Source organism: Urocitellus parryii, chromosome 5 (assembly GCF_045843805.1).
Source record: "Urocitellus parryii isolate mUroPar1 chromosome 5, mUroPar1.hap1, whole genome shotgun sequence".
Taxonomy (NCBI): domain Eukaryota; kingdom Metazoa; phylum Chordata; class Mammalia; order Rodentia; family Sciuridae; genus Urocitellus; species Urocitellus parryii.
Window position 1 is genome coordinate 205,974,254 of NC_135535.1, and position 23,353 is coordinate 205,997,606.

The 23,353-nt window shown below is 47.7% G+C and overlaps 1 protein-coding gene across 2 annotated transcripts in view; it reads right to left on the minus strand.

Moving 5' to 3' along the window:
- Positions 1-4,183: 4,183 nt before the first annotated feature.
- Positions 4,184-23,353, minus strand: part of C5H10orf90 (chromosome 5 C10orf90 homolog) — a 191,491-nt gene continuing 172,321 nt past the window's right edge. For both annotated transcript variants that reach the window (XM_026384308.2, XM_026384307.2), the window contains 3 exons: positions 7,447-7,510; positions 4,356-4,455; positions 4,184-4,270 (listed from right to left, as the gene is read on the minus strand). In XM_026384308.2, the coding sequence (XP_026240093.2) occupies positions 4,232-4,270; positions 4,356-4,455; positions 7,447-7,510 (203 nt within the window). In that variant the 3' untranslated portion in view covers positions 4,184-4,231. The remainder of the gene's footprint in view (positions 4,271-4,355; positions 4,456-7,446; positions 7,511-23,353) is intronic.

Below are 23,353 nucleotides of genomic sequence, written 5' to 3' on the forward strand. Positions count from 1 at the left end.
TGGAAGGATTTGAATGTCCGGCCTCCCCCCTCCACGCACACCACAGACAGCTACGTCAGGCAGTCCCCTGGGGTCTGAGGCTCAGATCTGTGCCTGAGAACAACTTGAGAGAAGGCCCTGGATTCCCGGGGAGCCCTGCCAAAGCTGTTGCTCCATGTGGCTAAAACATCTGCCTGAGTGAAGGAGCCGCCACTCCCAGGCGAGCCGCTGGGCCTGGGAGAAGCGGGGCGGGAACCTCCAGGAGCTTTCCGACAGCCCGGAAACGTCCCTTCAGTGTGGGACAGACAAGAGTGGCCTGGAGGGACTTCCCAGACGATTCAGTTCCTGCAGCAGACTGCTTCAGCCAGTGACAGCCAACTCTGAGAGGTGCGGCAGAGCTGGACACTCACGGGCAAGTACTGATGAAAGCAGAGTCCAGGACCGTCCTGTGCACCATCTGCTGCTGCTGCGCTCACTCTCAGCTCAACAGCGCGATTCCTGCGCTGTCCCTGCGCACACTACTGTCCCCCACGCAAACCCAGGGCAGATCACGTTTCTAACTCATTCTTACTCTCTAACCCAGAACTCTCACGTACCGATGGTCAGAGCACCCCCCTCCACCCCTCCACGCTGGGCAGCCACATCCCGTCCCCAGCTCCCCGCTCCTGTTGGCCTCTATCTAATGCGCCTCATACTCAGACTCTTGGTCATCTGATGCGCTCAGAGGCCAGCTCCACTGCCGCGATTTTTCACCAAGTGCTGAAACGGGAGAACTGCATGAGACATGGACTTTCCAAGCACTCTCCCACGACTGCCTGTTTCACAAATAGCTCCTCCAAAGAGCCTTGTTCCGTATGAGCAGGCATCTGCTGACTCACCCGGGCGCACACAACTTCCAGGAAGTTTGGCTGGCAGTGGACGCTGGCTGCAAAACCAAAGTGATTGTTTTTCCATTATTCCATTACCAGCTGGCAGAGAGGACACATAACCAAAATAGGAATTTCTGCTTCAACCTGAAGTCATGGCGACCACATGGAGACAGTCTGGTGCTGTCACCACTGGGACATCCCTGTGATTCCAATCTTACCTTGTCTAAGCTCAGCTGAAGGTCTTTAGCCCCAGCTACCTGCTGAATTGTTGAGGACCTCTTTCCATGCCAGAACCAAACATCCTCAGATGTAGATAAATCAAATCCAGAACAGAATTTGTTTATTGAAGTTAAAGTGGTAAATTCCATTCAGAATTTTTAAAATTTTATAAGTCTTTCCTGAAGTCTTTTAAGAAAAGAATCCAGCAAATGGTGACTAATTCCTAAGAGAAATATAAGGGATGGCTGTTTTGATTCCTCAGGCCTTTACTTCCATATTATTACATGATTATATTCTTGTTATAACCTAATTACAACAGAGAAGAAATGCTGGCACTAAAATTCACTTGTCAGCATTAAAAGCAATTTCTACAACAATGGGAAAAGTCAGTTCAATAGGAAACCAAACTTTAATATCTAGCCTGCCCTAAGCCGGCAGTCCAGAGGCAAGACCAGCTCAAACCAGACTGCATGTCTTCCTGGTCAACACTCCACCTCAGGCACTTGGTTAGGGGCTGTCCCCAGAAGCACGTTTTTCAATGTATTTAATCTCAGGTTGACTTGTATTATTCTTGACTTTAGGGCTCTGCAACAGGTTTGCAAGGGGGACAAGCTCTTTCGGGACTCTTTCAAAGTTGGTTCCCTCTAGGTATTTTTCTTTTAAAAATGTTAGTGGACATAAATTCATTTCTTGAAAAGTGTCACATGACAGAGTATAAGTGGTTGGGTCCTGAGTTTAAATGGTTAGGAAAAGCTTCTCTGAAGGTACTCAATAAAAGCAAGAAAAGGTGGGTCTGCCACATTAGCTAGGAAAGACTGTCCTTAAATGTCATGGACTTAAAATGTTTTTTAAAAAAAAGCATTTAAGAGGCAAACTTGACTTGAGTGTAGCATCCTGGGAGAGTCTAATAGTTCAAGGAAACAGAACTGACCTTACTGCGAGCTAGCTGTGTGGCTGAAATGATCCCCAGGGTGAGACGAGCACCAGCAGGGTGAGGTATCTTTCCTAAGCACCTGCTAGTACACTGGCTGCAGCTGCAGCCAGGCCGTGAGGTCTGTGGCCTCCGAGGCCCCTCACCCCGAGGGGTTCCGAGATGAACACCAGCGGCCTCTTGCTCCTCCTCCCAACTGCCCATGACGGACAAATACTCCCAGGTGTGCTCTGGGGCCAGGGTCCTGCCACGCACTCCATTCAGGTTTATTCACTCTGTTTCCATAGCAACCCTGGGAAGGAGGCACTGTAATTCTCTGCATCTGGCAGTTGAGGAACCTGAAGCAAGGTTAAATGTCTTACTCTGCCAGCTCTTGATTGTATTCTGTCACCTCCAAATCCACCCTTTTTGCCTGCTCTTTTAAAATGGATCCAGGCCCTTTGAATGATCTCCCTTTGCCTGCTAGCACAGGTAAGCCTTTTGGTAGGAAGTGCTACAGAGACACTGCAGGACAGGAAGGCACTGCTTTCTGGGTTCTGCTTAGCTCAGGCAGGCCCCTGCAGTGCACACTCACTGGCCTTCCTGAGCTGGTGGTAGAGCAGATGGCCACAGAGCAGACTGCTCCTTGTGCAGGTTTCTGGCAAGTTCCAGAAGGTGGATTTTCAACAAGTTCCATCTGCACAGCAGCACAGAAACTTCTGTTATCTGCTGAACCACACCATTCCCTGTCACCTGGGGCAGGAGGGGACTTTCTAGAGGTAGCACTACTCCTTTCACCTGGTGTTCCTACCTGTGTTCTTTGGAGGCGTCTTAACTTCTCATGGTGCCCGTCCTCTGTGTGGTTAATAAGTGCATTAAACTTTCTCAAACTGCCCTGTGGGTTCCTTCCTGGATCTTGGCTGCAGACCGGGTGCCGGGCTCCCGAGCCTTGCTCCTGCTATCATTGTTAGCCTCTCATGGATGGGAAGGAGGTCAAGCAGAGTGAGCATGGGCAGAGCAGAGCAGGAGGGTGTCGGGGAGAACCCTGCGGTGCAGTTCCGAAGGCAGCTGGTTAGCGGACAGGGAATGGACAGGCATCCTATGTGCCATAAGGGTCGGACAGGGAGGCTGACACCATGGGAAAGGGACAGAGGGGTCCTGCTGCATCCTCAAAACTTCTCTCTCATTCCTGGGGGCACTTCTGGTGAGTCTGGGGGGCTTAGGATCCTAAATCTTGCTCCCAGCAGTTTTCTCTTTTCTCTTGTACGAGGTCTCTGGAGGGGATTTTCTCCCATGGGGCATCTGAAAGCCAAGGACTTCCATGGTAGCCAGAGGGGGCAGAGAAGGAGGGTGTCACCCTGGGGTCCCCACAAAGACATTTCACACCATTGTTAACCTGTCGCCACTGTTCAATCCAGATCAGCATACGTAAGAGAGAAACACTTGAATTTTTGAATAATTGCATTTATTTCCTTTTTGCTGTAAAAACTAGCTTTTCTTAACTTCCTGAATACATTTATAAATACTGGACATTGTAAGTGTCTGGAAAAACAAATAGCAGAGTTGGAGCTGTTAGGCCACTTTAACAAAACAGCTTTTGAGGAAGGGTTACGTGTGCAGAAAACACTGATGTTCCTACAGAGTTATCAGCGGATTCGGCCCTCAGCTTCCGGTGAAACAGACTCTAGCTAAGCCAGGTCAGGCGCTGTGGGGGCGGGGGAGAGAGGGCAGCGGAGGGAGGCAGTCTGCTCTCGCTGCAGTCTCTGGCATTAGGGGTGCATGTTTTAAAACATGCTGTGAGGACCCCTATTTTAGATTTTGCAAGAATTGGCAGATGTTGGGATTTGTATATAAAAAGTGATGGATTTTGGTCCCAGAAATTTTATTTAAAAAAAAGTCCCCCAGAGACCAAAACACACTTGAGTGTATAAGGCCCATCTGCTTGGTGGAAATGGCCGGGAGAAGCCCTAGACACAAAGATAAAATTCGGAAGTAAAAAAAAAAAAAAAAGAAGAAGAAGGGGACAAAGACTAGCGGGTTCCATGGAGTCACTATCCCTGCAAGACTGCTGACCTAGTTCCTCAGGCGTGCTGTTTGTTTGGGTCATTCAGGAAGTGATTCTTTCCTTTATGGAAAAAAAAAATCAAAAGTAAAATACGTGTTTTCATGTTGTGAAGGTAATGCTAAGTTTAATGGCTTATCCAGTGTTTGAAGTCTTCCCAGGTCCAGGTTGTGGTCAGCAGGGCAGCCCAGGTCAGACTGCGTTCCTTTGAAGGAGCTGGTCCAGTAATTGCTGGAGAGATGGGGAAACAGAGATGTCAAGTGCATGTTCACGGCTCTGGGCCACACGCCTCATACCTGCTGGCACGAGCCGTTACCTTTTTGAAGACTTCAGCTCGGAGTCTGTTGCTCTGTAAGATAACCCTTTTCTTTTGCTCTTCTTTCTTCTTTTTAACTTCTGGCAAATTATTATAGATTCTGAAACAGACACAGAGAACATTCTGGATGGTAGCAGAGCTTGTGTCTGGGCACAGAGCATCCTGCCTTGTCAGAGCCTCTGACACTTCAAAGAAAGACTAGGCATATGGGCTTCCTTCCCGTGGGGAGATGCCAACATGAAGGATTCCCCCTGTCCCCAGAACAGCTCCACACTGGGGACAGCAGCTCGTCTCTGTACTCGTAGGGCCAGTGCAACAGCCAAGCTGCAGGGGCCAGGTCTTCCCTTGTCCCTCCACCCTCAGGGATAATTAAGTAACTTGTAAATCGGGGGATTCTAAACCTTCTGCTTTGCATTCTGAGTGTTATTCAACCTTGACCCCCAAAACCTTTTTTTTTTTTTTTTAAATTTTTTGCCACCCAATGATTGCCTTCTAGAGACTTGGAAGGCGGAACAGATAGAAGTGGCAGGAATCACAATGCTGGAACAAACATGCCAAAAGGTCTGTGTGCCTCCTCTTACGAGACTGCACGTCTAATTAAGCTGCTTCCAAATACATCCTGGGCACAGTTATTATGGCCTTCTCTTATGTTAAAGTGGGAGTTCCTAAGTTACAGGCAGGGCCCGAGGGACACTTCTTCTTTCCTCTTTCCTAACAGAAACTCTTTCTGTGCCCATGTCAACCAGTATTGCTTCTAGAACCCACCGACTAGCAGGGCCACTGCAGCCAGAGCTGCTGGTTGCCATACACATGGCACTCAGCTCAAATAGCTTTTTTCTCTCATGTTTGAAAGCCCAATGCAATCTGCTTCATTATCAAAACTATAGGACAAAAACAAAGATAATGATGATAACAGTGTCAGCAGGTGACATCTTAGTTACCAGGCACCAGGCTGACCTGGTGGTTGAGTAAACTCAACCCACATGACCACTGGAGGAGGCAGGTGGTGTCCCACCATTAGAAAAATGAGGAACCCAGGCCCTCATTTACCAGGAGACTTGGTGAAGCCCTGCTGCGGGCTCACAGGGAGCTGGCACTCAGACCTCAGTCTCTGATCTGTCCCTCTACACAGCGCTCACCCAACTAGACAGAATGAAGCTGCTGGTGGGTGGGGAAATGTTGGGAACACACATCCTTCATGTATTCCTGAATACTCCAAACATGATTCCAGAAAGGAGCCCATCCGGGATCAGAAGGAAGAGCTATCATGTCCCAAATCTCCCCGGTGGAAAATCCTTCAGATCCACGGACGTCGCTTCCTGACTCTGGCCATCCAAGTCAGCTGAGGAGTTTAAAACTCACAGACCCCTCCTTGGTTGTTTCTGATTTACTAGTTTCTTAAGAGAGACCCCTCCAATACATCATGGTCTTACCCATCCCATGGGCCATACTCTGCCTAGAGTCAAAGCTGCAAGGAAGACAATCTGTGTCCTCTGACATTACACTGTGAGAAAAGCAAGCTGTGGACAACATGGTATGACACCATTGTGGTCCAACACCACGTAAGTGTTCGTGAACAAACAGAAGTCTACTTCAAGGTGGAGAGAAGGTCTTTGCAGCAGATGGGCTGGGGCTGGGGAGGAGGCTGCGAGGGGAGCAGGAGTTGTGAGGGGACTTGAGCTTTATCTCCATTGTCTCATTTTTTTCCAACTTAAAATATAATTTAACAGTAAAATTAATAACAGAGAATGCAAAAAAAAGAAAAGCTCCAGGTGAGCCAGGGCCAGCATCCAGCCAGGGCACGTCTCACAGAGCAGAGAGAAACAAGATTGAGGAATCCTTCAGAGACCAGCTGGGAGAGCAGCGACCCGGGTGCAGCATCACCAGCTCTCCTGTCTGCTTTGAGCCTCAGTTTCCTCCTAGTGAAAGGATGGAGCAAGACTCTGCTACCGACGCTGCTTTAAGATCTATTATTTTAGTTGCTTGATTTGCAAAGCTCCATAGTAGTGGGTCTGGGGTTGAGGATTGTGTGTGTGTGTGTGTGTGTGTGTGTGTGTGTGTGTGTGTATGTGTGTGCACGCGCACACGCACACACACGGGGAGGAATCTGGCTATACTTTTCCCCTGCTAAATTGAAAACTAGATGCTTTTGGCAGAAGGAACACACAACTTTGTACTTGTGGAACAGCAAGGCTTCAAACCCAGCAGCCTTTATAAACCCTGGACAGAATGCTGTGAACCAGGCCTCTGATACAAAGGTCCACCTTCTTGTCGCTTTCATTTCCTGATTGACAGAGGTGTTCCCTGGGGACAATCAAAGTGGTCTAATTATCATGGGAAACAACAAAATCACAGTAAAAGTAGAGATTTGGGGCCAGAGTGTATGTGGGGTTATTCTTTCTATCTCAGTGGTGTCACTATCAGTTTGATTTAATTATTATAATCCCTCCTCGTGCCGGATGCTTTATTGTGCCCTGACGACTGTCCTTGCATGAACGTGGCCAACACTGCTGAGCGTTAGCATTTTGGCTAAGCGGCCAGGTCTCCTGAAGAATGGCAGCTTTTGTGTGCACCAGGTTGGTGAGAATTAGTGGGAGTCTTGGCAAACAACCAGCCGAGCACAACAGGGAGAATTCGCTGAACGGGGGCCGCCAAGCCTGCCAGAGCCAGAGCGCCAGGAAAGCCGGCTGGTGGCCCCTCCAAGGCCCCACTGGCTCCCACGCTCCAGCGGCTTCCAGCTTGGATCCTGTCTTTCAGGCTCTGGTGCTGTCAGGCCCTGGGAGAAACAGCGTCTGGCCTCCATGAAATCGCCTTCAGAGGTGCAGCAACACGGCTCCAGCCCACAGCGATGATGCCAGCTCGGAGCAGCAGAGACCAGTACTGGATTGGTCCAGAGTCAAAGACCACCCCTTTCTATGTTTCTCCAAGAGCAGATGAGCATTCAGTGCTCGGTTAAACCAGTGTTTTCAGATTTGCAGCCAAGAGGACCTCAGACCTTAAACATGGACCTAAATGACCTTACTGGTCAGCACTGTCATGTCACCCCAACTCCCTCCCCAAATTCCTCCCATGTCACATAATAACCAGGTACCTTTTAGATCTCATATGCATCTCCTTCTCTGAAATGCACCTTTCTTTGGGTTTGAACAAGTTATCTGGAAAAAAAAAGGCGGGGGGGGGGGGAGATGATTAATTACAGAAGGTACAGAGTTATTACACAGCTCTGGAGTGGTGGAGTTGGCACTCTCCCTGGAACTCTCCTCCTCTAAGCCACAGCCTGTAACAAACTCTGCAGGGCTCACACCCATAAATGGCTGCGCTGACCACTGAGCGGCCAGCGAAGGCCCGAGGTGCAGTGTTAACCGCTCCTCTGGGTGCTTCCTGCAGCCACAGTCCTGGTTTTCTGGGGGATGTGCCTGGGTCCATGGCCATTCCGCTCATTCCACTAGATTTTCGAGGCCCCTAAGGACAAGGAAATCACCCAGCTGCCCTAGACATTTTGAGAGCAGGAGACCTCATCACACCTGCAGTCTTCCATCCGGGCTGCTCAGCCTCTGCCAGATGAAGACCACCGCCCACTTTTCTAATGTCAGAAGAGTCATGGACAACACTGTAGCCCTGTATCTTAGTGGCCCTTTGATTAAGTGCAGAGTGGCAAAAAAACAACAACAGCACTGTGGTACTGCAATGTTCTTCAGTGTGAGTGAGAATACATCACGATCATCGTGAGGTTTACATATGGCACACTGAAAAATGATTTTTTTTTAATGGCATGTACTCTTTTACAGTAACGGAAAACAAGTCTGAAATGCCCAAGAGAGACTCAGCCCTATAGATTAGCCAAGGGTGGGGCACACAAGCCTGGGGTGCTTGTGGCCTGGGGTAACCTGGGCAGCTGCCCTGCTTCCTGGAGCACCCAGATGGACAAGCTCACTGCATCATTTGGCAGAAGCAGACAGGTGGCCCAGGATCCTTGCTAAGCTGCAGAGTAGGCGTGGGATCCCTGTGATCCCCGTGATCCCCAAGGAACCCTGAGCTGTATTTCCGTTCATTTCTCCCCATGCCCAGGACTTTCTCCCTTGCTTGTCTCACCAGTGGAGCCACTAAAGACAGCTCCAGGACATACAGAATTTTCCCAGACTATGCAAGAAGGTGAGACAGGGCGACTAGGGAACGCCTTCCCCTCTGAGCACAACAACTATGTACAGTACGGAAAACAGCACAGTGGCTGAGCTCACATCTTGCCCAGTGGTTTGAACATACGTTATGACCCCACTCCTCAAAGGAGAGATGGGAGGAAAAAAGAAAGAAATAGGAATATTCACAACTAGAGGAAACATCACCGTGTTTAGAAAGGCGGGAGACTCTCAGAGAAGGAGGAAGGTGACATTGCCACTAATCCCACCCTAGCCTCCACTCTGGACAGGACCAGGCAGAGACAGGTGCTCTGGGAAATCCCAGGAAGGAGTGTCATCTGAGTCAGCTGGGGTCTTGGGTAAACAAATATGTGAGAATTTAGGGCTCCCATTGAGGGACAAGAAACCTCGCAGGAAGACAGGCAGGTGGGATTAGGGTTCCCCAAGAACTACTCAGGATTAGGGTGAATTCAATGTAGACAGGAAGGGATTAAAAAAACACATTTCATTTGATTTCACAACTCAGTGATAGGTGGCCTATTCTGGAAATTGAAATTTTCTTTTTTCTTTCCAGTTTGTTCTTTACAGTATCGATACCACAATGACGTTTTGGTTTTATTTCTAAGAAACAACAACAACAACAACAAAAACAGGAGCCCCCTGCCCCCTGCCGAGTTTGATGCATCTGTTAAGGAGCGTGTCTTAGGAGTAAGGGAGATGAACAGCCGCCTGTGGTGTTAAAGCAGATCCGCTTGTTGCCGCTTGTGGATGATGACAGGCGCTCTTCAGAACAGGAACTGAGCGGCGCACACTCAGAAGTGGCCAAGGGAGCCCGGGCCAGCCATCGCAGCCCTGTGGTGGGTGAAAGATGGCAGTGCTGGGTACAGAGTGCAGCCACGGGACTCATCTACCTTGGACAGGTAGAGAGAGAGCCGTGGGGCCTGGAGACATGAGTGGAGATGACTACAGGCTTGGGGTGAGCGACACATTCATTTGACAATTGCTGAGTTTTTATCTCCTTGGTGCTAGGCCGTGGGGACACAAAGATGAATAAGACCCAGAGCTCAGAGCCTGGGTTGAAAGTCAGATTAACAGGGCCTTTCAGAGCCAGCGCCAAAGACGCAGCCTCAGGGAGGAGTGGCCAGGTCCACCAGGCAGGAGGGGAGCTGGGGAGACTCCAGAGCACAAGACAGCTAGAGCCAAAAAGAGGGGTCCCCCAGCAGCCTGAGGGGTTGGGTGTGGGAGGAAGGCGGCCAGGACCACTCCACCTGCCCCAGCCCCAGGGTCTCGTTCCATGGCATGGAAACCCACCCTGTGTGGTGTGCTCTGCTCAACCTTTCAGTGAAATCTCATCAACCCCCCCCCCTTTTTTTAAAGAGAGAGAAAGAGAGAGAGAGAGAGAGAGAGAGAGAAAGAGAGAGAGAGTTTTGTAATATTTATTTTTTAGTTTTCGGTGGACACAACATCTTTATTTTATTTGTATGTGGTGCTGAGGATCGAACCCAGTGCCCCGCACATGCCAGGCGAGCGCGCTACCGCTTGAGCCACATCCCCAGCCCCAATTCCCTTTTAATCTAAATTCTGCCTTAATAAAATGAAAGTAACTGGAGAGAATAATTTTCAGCCTGCTTAGGGGTCTTTTAGAGATCATCCTTAAAGCTTCCCACGTGAGACTATAGTCACACTTACCTCCGACTGTTGTTCAAATGGAGGGTGATTTTTATTTTTTTCCCTGAGAGAAGCCCTAAGTCACCTATTTATACATTTCAGGGAACTTTTTCTCCTGAAAAAGAAAAAATCCTTGCACCTGGCTCCTCACTGGACCCAAACCACGGGGCCTGCGGTCAGCGGACTCTGGTGAGGCCAGGCTTCCTTAAGCCTTTGCCTGCTTCCAGGTCAGCAGACAACCAGGTTCTGAGGGGACTCGGAGCCTCCGCGAGAGATGGCTGCTGAACAATCAAAGGCCCGACAGCCGTCAATCTCCAGAAACACATGTGGCATGCATGACATGCGGCATGGGGGTCTGCGAAGCACGTGCACGGACAGGGACAGGTGGCCTTCCCATTCAACAGCTGTCAGAGTCCCCAGGGAGCAGCCAGCATCCTCCAACAGCAGCTCTTCCTCCCTTGGAAACCTGTGTCCACACTCCACAGGGAGGCTTTGCTCCCCCCTGGGGCAGTGACCTCGATGATGATGGAGTTCACAGTAGGCTTTAGGAGGTCACCCTCCCAGGGGCTTTGTTTTCTGTAGTCACTGAGCTCTCAGAGACACTTCTTCCCCTGCCTTAGACACTCCAAAACCAAGACACACCGACTCGGCAGCTCCTGCAATGGCTTGGAGTCTACACCTCCCCAAAAATAAAAGAAATGGGGGTGTTTTAGGGGGACCTGGGTGTGTTTCTAAGACGGCTAGGCTGCTCATTACACTGATTTCACAGCAATAAGCAGCTGACTTGCGGCTGCTAGGGTGACATTCGAATGTCAAGATTCAAATTCTGTTCTGTGCACTGGGTTTCGGTTCAGCTCTCTGCATTGGAACCTCCAACAAGTCCAATGCGAGCAACCGCAGAGTGGTCTACCTGGGACTGAGGAGCCCTGAGGAACCTGAACAGGCACCCCACCACACACAGGCACCTCAAAGACACACAGGTTGCTTGCCTCTGACGGGCTCTTGTGCTGGATGAACGCTCTCCTTTCTCTAAAATCACGTCCAGCTTCAGCAGAATCCTGGCCCTGCGTGATGGTAGCACGAAGTGAGCAGCTTGCTCCACGGATCAGGAAGGCCAGTGCTGGCCTTCACATGAAAACAATGGCGCGTGCCAGTTGCCATCCAGCCACAGGAGGAGATGGGGAGGGCATGGTGTGGACATGCCTGGAGGCTCTGACCTTTCTGGTGAAGGAATACAGGCTTCAGAAACGAAAACTAACCAGAGGGTCTCCAGAAATGGCCATTTCTTTTGCATACTCAGTTTAAGAAGCAAGGTGGGTGTGTACGGTGGTGATGGTGGCGGGGTGTCTGGGTAGGAGAGGGTGACCCATTCTCCTTGCATAGAGCTCACCTCCTGCACACAGAGACCCGTCCTGGGGCTTAGAGCTGAATCACTGCCTCAGGGCTTCCATGAAAAGATGGGGTACTAGGGAGCTACAGGATGGACTTGAGAAGGGGTGGTGACAAGAGAGGCCACCATGAACACAGCAGCCCAGCAGCCAATGGCAGATCCTCCTTTGAAAGAACCTGGATGCAACATGGGCCAGACCACAGTAAGAGGGCAACCCAGACCCCACATCAAACACGCCTGTGAAAACGGTCATGGGAGGTACATGGCTGCATCCCCTGACCTCTCCTGCCCTGACTCCTGGACCAATGAGCACTGTCAGTGGCCCCCTTCTCTCTCCAGCTCCCCTAGGTCTAGGCTTGGTTTATAGCTGCCTGTCCACCGACCGCTCTCCCCAAGTGGAAGGAGCTCCCAGAGGATGAGAATCTCTCCTCTGTCCCTCCCTGCCCAGCTCCCTACTCCTTCCACTCACACTCCGTCCTGTGGCTGAGAGCACCAGGTGCTTCTCATTTGTGTCTGTTGACTGGCTACTCCTCAAGAGACCCAGTGAGGGACAGAAAGGCCCAAGGGTACTGCTGGGAAGGCAGCCTGCGCCTAGGTCAGACGGACCACAAGTTCCTTCACCCTGGGGTCGGCAGGTTCAGAGACTCTACACTAAACCAGATCCCTATTTAGGACCAAGGCTCTCAAAGTAAACCCCACTGAAGGGCTTCAATTCGTTATCAAAAAGACACAAGTCCCCAGGAAGCCCTGCAGTGGTCAGCAAAGCACTACAGAGTATTTTGCACACAGAGAACACTGTTTTCTCAAAGGAAATCCAGCTGTGAACTGGTCAGCTTCATCCAGCCCCCACCCCCGTCCCCACCAATTCTTAATGACTTCACTCATTATGGCAGGAACTTCAGTTTCTTCCTGCTTACATAAGACAACTGAGAGCTAGGAAGCTAACATTAAGCTTGCATGATGTACCTAGGTGATTCTTTGGGCTGGCCTGGTGTTGTGCCCCTGGTACAAGCTACTCGAGCTCTCTGAAGTCCTGGTCCTCCTCTACTCAGCTGGGGCACAGGATCTGCCTTAAAGGTTCTTGGAAGAATTTATAAAAGTGGGCCATTTGAGAGCACTCTATAAACTGGAAAGAAGCTGATGGCATTGACAAACAACCCGGTGTCACCCACAAGGGCACTGAACACAACATTCCCACAGGGATGACACTAACCAGCACCACTCGCCATGGGGACACTAATCAGAGCCACTACCTGAGTGCCCTGCCAATGAGGCAGCAGCATTCAGCATCACCTGCAACCTTGTGACACAGGTAGGTCTGCCCCACCCAGGCCTTCTGCACCAGGCATTCTGGGTGTAGGCGAGCTGATTCTGATGTTCGCCCACAGCTGAGGACCACTGTGGCTTTGATAGAAGGAAATAAGAGAACCTGGGAGATAGCCCAGGCCTTCCTGGGTCGCATAGCCTTGAGGTTAGATTTGCATTTCAGATTAACAATGAAACTTTTTCAACGATTGCATGAAACACATTTATGCAAAAATTATTTCTTGTTGGTCTGAAATGCAAATTTAACCTGGCATCCAAAATTTTCACTTGATAAATCTGGAAACCCTGTTTTGAGAGAGCCTCTCCACGCCACTGTCTCAGAGCATCAGGCCCCGGCCTGAGGCCTCCCATGTCACAGTGTGAGCGGCTGCCTGGGAAGGCAAAGCTGGGGACAGCAGTGCTCTACCACTGCCGAGAAGTTGTCAGACTGGCAGCTCCTTGCTCCTTCCCTTCGTTTGGTCAGCTGAGAGGCAGGGCCAGGCTTTCCCCCACCTGATGGGATTCTCTCCTTTCTGTAGTCATTTCACACGGTGGGTGACATTTGTGATGCACTTTCCAAAAGGAACGTAACTGCCACTTCTTTTTCAGAAGACTAGGCACCAGCACAGTGGCACTGTCACAAGTTTCGGGGGTCAACAAGGAGACTGCTCGGGGCAGGACCAGTTGCTGGGTGAGCTTCCAGCCACAGATGGAAATAGGTACCACACCACACCTCCCGGGGGCTCCTGGGTCCCTGAAGCCATCTCTTTATGGCATTGCTAGAACAAAGCACAACAGGTAAAGAGAAAGACCACTTTCCCACAGTCCCAGATTGCTAGGGGAAAATGACAAATTAAAACTCCAGCTGGATTTTCTTTAGCAAAGCCTGGTAGATATGTAAACAAAGAATCCTATAACAATGTCACAAAGCAGGCTTTTGAGAATTAGATTAAAGCATTCCAAGGTAAAAGAAGCTTAGGGAAAACAAGGTTAAATGAATTTAAGCAATTTACTTAGCTGCAGGACTCCTGCGGAAGTATAAAACTCACCGGAAAAAGTATACACATAGTCAAAATCAGAATGTTCTTAATACTATCATGGTAGTATGTAAACAGCTTACGTCTTCAGTAGAAAGGTTAAAAGACAAACTATTAAAAATAACCAACCAAAACAATTTAAAGGATCCACAATATAAAATATGTACATTGTGACATCAAAAACAACAACAAAAAAAGAATATGAGAGGTAGGAGGAGAAAAACTAGAGTTTTTGTATGCAATAAAGTTGAATTGTTATGAGCTGTTTTAGTTGTTTCATGAAAGACTCATGGTAATCCCAATTCAAATCCTCTAGTGGATATAAAAGATAAAGTAATCAATGCATTCCACTGCAAAATAATCATCACATCACAAAGGTAGGTAGCAAGAGAAGAAGAATGAAACAAAGGGGTTACAAAAATAAAAGAGGAAAAGAAAATAATAAAAAAACAGCAGCAGTAAGTCTTTACTTTTTAATAACTAACTTGAAATTAAACAGATTAAATCCTTCAAAAGATAAGGGGTAGATTTTAAAAGATCTATATGCTACTTATAAGAGATTTGCTGCAGCCTTAAGGACGCATGTAAGCTGAAAGTAAAGGCACCAGAAAGATAATCCATGTAATTGGAACCCAAAGAAAGCAGGAGGAGCTATACCTACATAAGAGAAAAGAGACTTTCAGTCAAAAACTGGAATAAGACAAAGTAGGTCATCATATAATGAAAACAGGGTCAATTCATCAATAGGATAGGACCATTATAAATATATATCTATCCAATATCAGAACACCTAAATATATCAGGTAAATAACAGCTTTGAAGGAAGATATAAAGAGCAATTCAGTAGTAGTAGGGGACTTCAATACCTCACTATCAACGATGGATAGATCATCCAGACAGAAATTCAAGATGGAAACATTGGACCTGAACTGCATTTTAGACCAAGTGGACATTCCATCCAAAAGCATCAAATGCAGGTTCTTCTCAAGGACACACAGAACATTCTCCAGAATATATTATATGTTGGCCCATAAAACAAGTCTAGCAAATTTAAGAAGATTAAAATTTATCAAATATCTTTTTTAGCCACAATGGTATTAAACTAAAAATTACTAACAGGAGGCATTTTGGGAAATTTCACAAATATGTAGCTATTAAACAACATACTCTGGAACAACCAATGGCTCAAAGAATAAATCAAAAGGAAAATTTAAAAATCCCCAAGATCATCTGGGTGTGGTGGTGCACATCTGTAATATTAGTAGCTTGAGAGGCTGAGGCTGGAGAATTGCAAGTTCAAAGTCAGCCTCAGCAACTTAACAAGGCCCTAAACAACTTAGTAAGACCATGTCTCAAAATAAAAATAAAAAAAGTCCTGGAGATATGGCTCAGTGATAAAGCACATTTTGGTTCATTCGCCAGTACCAAAAGAAAAAAAAATCCCAACATAATAAAAAAATAGAAAGAGCATGCTAAAACTTATAGGATGCATCAAAAGCAGTTCTGAGAGAGAAGTTTATAGCAATAAAATAAGTTTATTGTACTAAAGTAAAAAAAGAAGAAAGATCTCAATCAATATAACACTATGACTCAAGCAAGCAGAAAAATAAGGACAAACTAAAGTCAAAGTTAATAGAAAAAAGGAAATAACAAAGAATAAAGAAATTAATGAAAGACAATAAAAAGATCAAATAAACTCAGAGTTCATTCTTGAAAAGAAAATTGACAAACATTTAGACTTAAGAAAAAAATCAAAATAATAAAATAAGAAATGATTGGAGACATATAACTTATACTATAGAAATGCAAAGGGTTATAATAGACTACTATGAATATATGTCTACAAATTGCATAACCTAGAAGAAACGGATAAGTTCTTACAAAAAAAAAAAAAAGACCTACTAAGAGTGAGTCAAAAATAGGAAATCAGAACAGACCAATAACAAGTAAGGGTATTGGATCAGAAATTTAAAAAATTTCTCATTTGAAGAAAAGCTGAAGATCTCAGGTCTTCATGACTAAATTCTATCAAACGTCCGAGGAAGAACTAATACAATCCTTTTCAAACTGATCCCAAAAAAAATTGAAGAGAAGGAAGTACTTCCAACCCATTTTATGAGGCCAGTATTACACTGATATCAAATCTAGACAAGGTCACTACAAGCAAAGAAAATTACAGGACAATGTCCATGAGGAACGTAAATGTAAACTCCTCAACAAAATACTGGCAAACTGATTTCAATAGCACATTAAAAGAATTATTCACCATGATCAAGTGGGATTTGTCTCTGAGAAATGAGAATGGTTCAACATATACAAACTAACAAATGTAATACACAACAAAGATCAAAAACCATAATCTGACAAATTTCAACACCCTTTTATGATTCAAGAAATTTAACAAATTAGGTATAGAAAAGATGAATCTCAACTCACAAAGGTCAGATATGACAAGCCCAAGTTAACATCACACTCAACATTGAAAAGTTGAGAATTTTTTCCTCTGAAATCAGGACGAGGACAAGGATGACCCAAATACCTGCCATAAACAAATTAAAGGAGGAAAGATTTATTTTGGCTCATGGTTTCAGAGGTTTCAGTCCTTGGTTGGCTAGCTCTATTGCTCTGACCTGAGATGAAGCAAAACATCACGGTAAAGAGTGCAGCAGAGGAAAGTTGTTTGCTCTGTGGCCGCCAGGAAGTGAACTACTTCTTCCAACTAGGCCCCAGAGACTACAGTTTCCACCACCTCCCAATCATGCCATCAGATATGAATCATTCCTCGATGGATTAATCCACTGATGCCGTCAAAGCCATCGTGATCCAATTTCTTCACAGAGGCTCCACCTCTGAACATTGCTGCATTGGAGACCAAGTCTTCACCACATGTGCCTTCGGGGGATATTTCAGATCCAGACTATAACATCTGCATTCTCTCCACTTCCGTGATACTAGCCAGAGCAATTAGGTAAGAAAAAGAAATTCAAAGCATCTGAGTCAAAGACAAGTAATTTTTTCTCTGTGTGCAGATGTCATGATCTCATATCTAGAAATCCTCTAGAGATGTCACCAGAAACCCCGCTAGATTAAAAAACAAATCCAGTACAGTCAAAGAATTTAAAATGAACATATAAAAATTAGTGTTTAAATATGCTAATAATAAAATATCTGAAAAAGAAACCAAGAAAATAACCTCATTCTAACAGTTTCAAAAAACAAAATACTTAGGAATAAATTTAACAAGGACATGAATGATATGCACTATTAAACACTGATGAAAGAAAATTTCAATGATTTTTTTTCACAGAAATAGGAAAAAAAAAAAAAAGCTAAATTCACAGGGCGTCACAAGAGAACCTGACTAGCCAAGGCCATGCCATCGTGAGCAAAATAATAAGGCTGGAGGCATCACACTGCCTGATTTCAAAATCCACAATAAAGCTACAGTAATCCAAACAGCATGATACTGGCATAAAAAGAGACATAAACCAACGGGACAGAATAGACAGCTCAGGAATAAACCCACGCATTTATGAGCTTTGGCAGAAAACATCAAGGACGCACCATGGGAAAGGACAGTCTCTTCAATAAACAGTGTCAGCACAGTCACATGCAGAAGAATAAAATGTAAAAGTGCTGGAAGAAAACAGTGGGGAAGCTCCATGACATTGGTCTGGGCCGTGTGACCCCAAAAGCACAGGCCACAAAAGTAAACATTAGTAAAGGGGTTTTATCACATGAAAAACCTACAGACAAGAAAATGGCCAAGAGGACAAAGTGACCAACCGTGGGACGGGAGGAAAAGTTTGCAGATCATACAACTGACCATGAGTTGATATTCAAACTGTAGGAAGAAGGAAAAAAAAAAAAAAAACACAGTAGCAAGAAAACCACCTAATTAAAAAATGGGCAAAGGACCTGAGTAGACATTTCTCAAAAGACATACAAGTGGATAGCAGTTATAAGAAGAAAGGTTAATGTTACTCAACTACAGAGAAATACAAATTGAAACCACAATACCAATTCACACCTGTCAGGGCGGCCATAGAAAAGTGTGGGCAAGAGAGTGGAGGAAAGGGACCTAGGGACCCTGTCACTGTGCATCTGCACAGCACAGCCATCATGGAAAACGTGATGGAGGTCCCTCAAAAAATCAAATTAGAACTGCCGTACAACACAGCAGCCCCACTGCAGACACAGAGGAAATGAAGTCAGTATGTCAAAGAGGTATCTGTGTCTCTGTGTTCATCGCAGCAGTGTTCACAATACCCAAGTGTTATTCATAATACCCAAGTGTCCATTGACCAATAAATGGGTGATGGAATGTGATGGGTGCCCCCTCCCCCCCCCACATACTGCAATACTATTTTGCTTTAAAGAAAGAAAGAAATCCATGACACCGTGGATGAATCTAGAGAACATCAGGTTTCAGTCAGAAGTCAGTTCTGAAGATCTATCACTCAGCATGGGGACGATGATTGATAATGAAGGATTATACTTGAACATTGCAAAGAGAGGAGATCACCTCAAAAAATTAGTGTACAACTTCATGAAATTCCTGTTTGCTCCAAGTCCAGGGCTTACCAGCATCTTAAAGAACTCCAAACTATAATAATTTATAGATGACTAATAACCTTCATGCTCTTGGCCAAGTGGATTTATATCCTCAGAGTACTGCAAGGCTTAGTACTTAACTGCTTTATGAAATACAAAACGAAACCATTTGGAAAATAAAATCAAAGCAATTGGGAAAAGCAATCTCTTATAGGCAATTTCCTTACCACTCTGCAGTTTGGCTTTTGCACCTTCTGCTACTTTAATCGGAAGTAACACTTTTCTTTGTTCTTTACTCTAATTCTAACCAATAGGCATAAATCAGTCTTTTGTTCCCACGTTTCTTTTAAAGATGCAGCACGTTGTTGCACAGTCACAGTGTCTGAAGGGCACTAGTGATAGTGTGCATGGGAAACAGTTTTTAAGTAACTCAGGCTTCCTGTTTTCTCTGTGGATGGATAAAATAAAAAAAAATTACTTTCATCTGATAAGTACATTTTGAAATTCCTTTGTGATTAATATTGGGAGTACTAACCACAAATATTTATTTAAATGTTTTATGGAAAAACATTCATGAGATGGGTTCAGGCGATCAGAAGGATGTGGCGGCCCCTGCTCAGCTGCTGCGTGATGAACGGCACATTTTTGTTACCATGATGACTTCTGCTGCCATCTCCTATCTGCTGGGTCACATTTCCAGCTAGATGCTCTGGGAATGCAAATTAATGTTAATACAGGCTCCAGCCAGGAATCCTCAGTGAAGGCAGCTCTCCTGGAGAAGGAAATTTGCAGCGCCTTCTGGAAAATTCCATTCCTCTACTGGTCCGTGATTTGAATGGCTCTGACTTGGCTCCCTTTGGGAAGTGTGGATAATGCAATTCAGATTAACTCAGTGTGATGTGAGAGGTGCAGTGGGGAGTCTCGGGGCCACTAGTGCGAGCTCACTAGTGCTTCCAGTCTAGGGAGGTCTCCCCAGCACACCCACAGGACCCTAATTCAAAGTGAAGAAGGAAAAGGCGATTTACAAGAACATGAGCCACGAGTGAGCAAATGGCAGTGGGGTCGGGGTCAGGGAGGATGGGGACAGGGAGGGCTTCAGGGAGGAAGGGGATGCCCCTCAGGGGTTTTCTGCTCACCAGAGAGCCATGAAAAGCACCCCAACGGGCAGATAGGAAAGTGGCCAGGCCACACGGACTGTGTCTGGGCACTGTTTGGCTTTCCATGTTGCTGCAGCATTGAGCACAGGTAGAAGCAAAAAAAAAATTCATCCCTAGCAAAAGCTCTCAGCTGAGAAGTGAGAGCCAGCGCAGGCCAGGTCACATGTCATAGGGAGCAGAGGAAATGGCCTGGTGTAGGAGTCCAACGGAGAGGGGCTGGACTGGAGCAGGCCTGTGAGGTCAGGCAGGATGGTGGGATTCAGAGAGTGGATTGGTTCCCTAAGTGTGAATGCTCCTGGGTTAAGGAAGAATAGCAAACGGGACCAACCAGTTGGGGCTGGGGTGGCAGGGTCAGGTGGGGAGGGGCCTGGGCTCCAGGGAGGCTCTGAAGCCGGGTACCCATCTCAGTGGGAGATGGTTAGGGACAAGTTTGAGGAGTTGCGGTGGGTGTAGGGTGAAGCCATAAACATGCCAATGGGATGATGGGGGCTGCCACCCACTGGCCACAGGTACTGAACCCTGCTGCCTGCAGGTGTTGTACCCCTTCTGTCTACAGGGGCTGGACCTCTTCTGCCTCAGGTGCTGATGCTTCCCACTTGCTTTCACACCATCCTACTTTGGATGTCATCTGCAAGGCTGGCCTCTGAGCATGACCCAATCCCCGGGCACTGTGTGGCAATGATGGAAGAGCCTTTTTATGGCCCCTAGGTAACTCTAGGGGACTGACCCGGTGGAGCCCAGGCTTGGGCAAGAGAGGGGCCCTCATGTCGGAGACTTGGTCTCGTGAGAGGCTGAAAGCAAAGCCCTCCGCCACCTCCCTCCTGTCCTCCATCTCAGCTCCGCTCCTCCAGGTCTCAGCCTCTGCGCCTTCTCCTGATGACGCCCTCACCCGCCCTTGGCTGCACCTGACCACACCTTGCCTCAGTTCCGAGTGAGGCAGTGGCACACCACTCAGAAGTGGTGGATGTAGTGTCCACTAGCCTCCTGGGCCTCACGTCCCTGGAGCTCTTTGTCCTCTGCATCTCCTCCCCCCGCCCCACAGATGAACTGAGCACCTCTGGGACCTCTCACACTGTGCTTCCACCTCCTCACCCAGCTGCACCGTGACCCGCCTCGTCTTTCTACTCACCCGACCGCATGGAGGTCTCCTCCATCAGGAGCCGGCGACTATGGCCAGGCCCTTCATAATGCTGCCTCCTGGTCCCTCTGTCACCCCCAATCATCCATGAACGTTCCCCTGCCCCACAGAGGGACTTCTCACCCTCATCAATATACTCTCTCTCTCTCTCTCTCTCTCACACACACACACAGCACTTGACCCTGAACCTCAGAGCTGCTCAGAATTCATCTGAAACACCTGCACCCTGGCCTTGCCTGAATCATTCCTGCCAACTCAGGGACTTGCATCTCCTGGCTTTGGCAGCGGCTGGAGCTCCCACCTGAACCTCTGGATCTGTCCCTGAGCCAAGTCTGCTGTAAGCCCTGATCAGAGGCAGGGAGCCCAGCACCAAGAGCCAGCCTGAGTCTTCTTAGCAGACGCCTTGACACGGCAGCCAGCGCGCGCTCACGCTATGATTTATTAACTAATTTAGCATGTAAGAAAAACATCTGCATCTCGCTTTTATCATCCTGCCAGCAGACAGGCTGAAGACGAGATAGGCACTGCAGACTTGTTTAACGGGCCCTTAAACGTCCCCTCTCACTGGCCTGAGCTCCCACGAGGCTCTGATTTCAGAAGATGTCTGATTTAACTGACCTGACGCAAGCAAACATGAAAGCAAAGCTCTCATCACACCTAAGTACCTCGAGGATGACAGGCAGGAGTGGCCACAAACCCATGCTGGCCACGTCCCCTTGAGCACATTCCAGTCACCAGGGCTGTCTTGGAATTTGGGGTGTAAAGAGGTGCCTCAGTTAGTTAAAGCCACTGATGGGGCTGGATCCCCTTTTTATTATACACAGCTTTAAGATTTTCATTGATAAGAAGGTGAACTTGTGAGGATAATTGTTTTAGGGGAAACATCAAAGTTAATTGATGCTGAATTGTGACCCTCCCCCGCCCCCAAGAATACATCAGAGTCCAACCCCCACCCCCTGCGTCTCAACGTGAACTAGCTGAGGCTAGATCTTGCTGTGACTGTCTTAGAAATATGGTCCTGGCAGATAGAGTCAAATTGAGATGAGGTCCTGCTGGGCTAGGTGGACCCCAGCCCCATGAATGAGAAGAGGAAATCAGGACCCAGGAGGAGGCCGCAAGAAGACAGAGGCAGAGAGGGGAGGCAGGGAGGCGCTCCCAGCCAAGGTCGCCAGGACAGCCGGGAGCAGCGATGGAAGCTGAGAGGGGGCCATGGGACCTTCCCCTGAGTCTCCAGAAGGAGCCACTCTCTAGACACTGGCCCCAGAATGAGTGTACATTTCTGTGGCTTTAAGCCATAGCAAACACTCCTGATGACCAAGGTCACATCACCTGGGACACTCAGGACACTTGAAAGCCCCAGCCCGGGAGAGAAGGAACCCATCCTGGTTTGGGTCTGAAACATGCCCCTGCTGGAGCTCTTGGAAGGTGATGGGAACTTTAATAAGCAGGCCTAGCAGGAGGGTTCAGATCCCCAAGACGGTGCCTTCAAAGGGGTAGAGTCCTGGTGAGTCTTTCTCCCTTATGCTTCCTGGCTGCTGGGCAGTGAGCAACTTTCCCCGCCACACACAATTCCACCATGATGTGCCACCTATCACAGGGCCAAAAGCACCGGGGCCGACCAACCACGGACTGAAACCTCCCAAACTATGAGAAAACATAAACCTTTTCTGTTTTTAAGTTGACTTATCTTGTGCTAGGAGCCACAGCAAAAATATTGATACAGGCACCTTTGGGTTTAGTGACTGCCAGGCAGCCATTGAGATTATGATTATGTTAAGTTACATTCATATGGTAATTGGACTCCTGCTGTTTACCTGGGCCCGTTATGGGACTCAGGTTACTACTCTTGTAATGGGAGAGTTCCCATTGGTTGGGGAAGGATGGTAGGAGGGTGTCGTCATCGTTCCCCCCCCCCCCCCCCCCCCCCCGCCGGTAGAGACACACGTGGGTGGACCCACTTGTTAGGGGACGCACACGGCTTCTCACAAAATAAAACTTTGTCTCAGTTTGACTGGCTTGTGTTTTTGTGCCCAACCGGGTTGCAAGATTGCAAGCCGGCCTGCACTGACAGCCCAGCAGGGAAGCGCCCAGCAGGAGTGCAGCAGGAGCGGCCTTGGGCCGAGCAGCCTGCAGCAATCTTGGGTATTTGTTACAGTGATGGAAAGCTACCAAACACCACCGCACTACACAAGTTTCCTTCTGCCCCGGCTCTCCGTTCCTTCCTACACAGAGTGAAGACCCTTGGCTGAAAAGGAAGACCCTTAGATCCATTAGGTCCGTGAATGTGAGTCTGGCACACTCTCAAGTGATCTCATATTGTGTTTGCTGACATTAGCTTTGGTTGCATGACCATTTTTATCAAGCAGCCTCATCAGAACTGGAGAGAGTTAGTGGCCATTCAGCCTGGACACCACCAACCAGCCTGCCCAGAGCAAGCCCGGCACTGCGAGACAGGACACACGCACTGGTGGCTGGCTTTCAGACCTTGCGGCACCGTGAGAAGTCTATGCCTGAACCCAGTTGCTCTTGGTGGAGCTGAGGCCAGACAGTCCTCTGCCAAGGACCAGGGGAGCAGCAGGAATCCTATGATAACACCCTTTCCCCTGTCCCCCC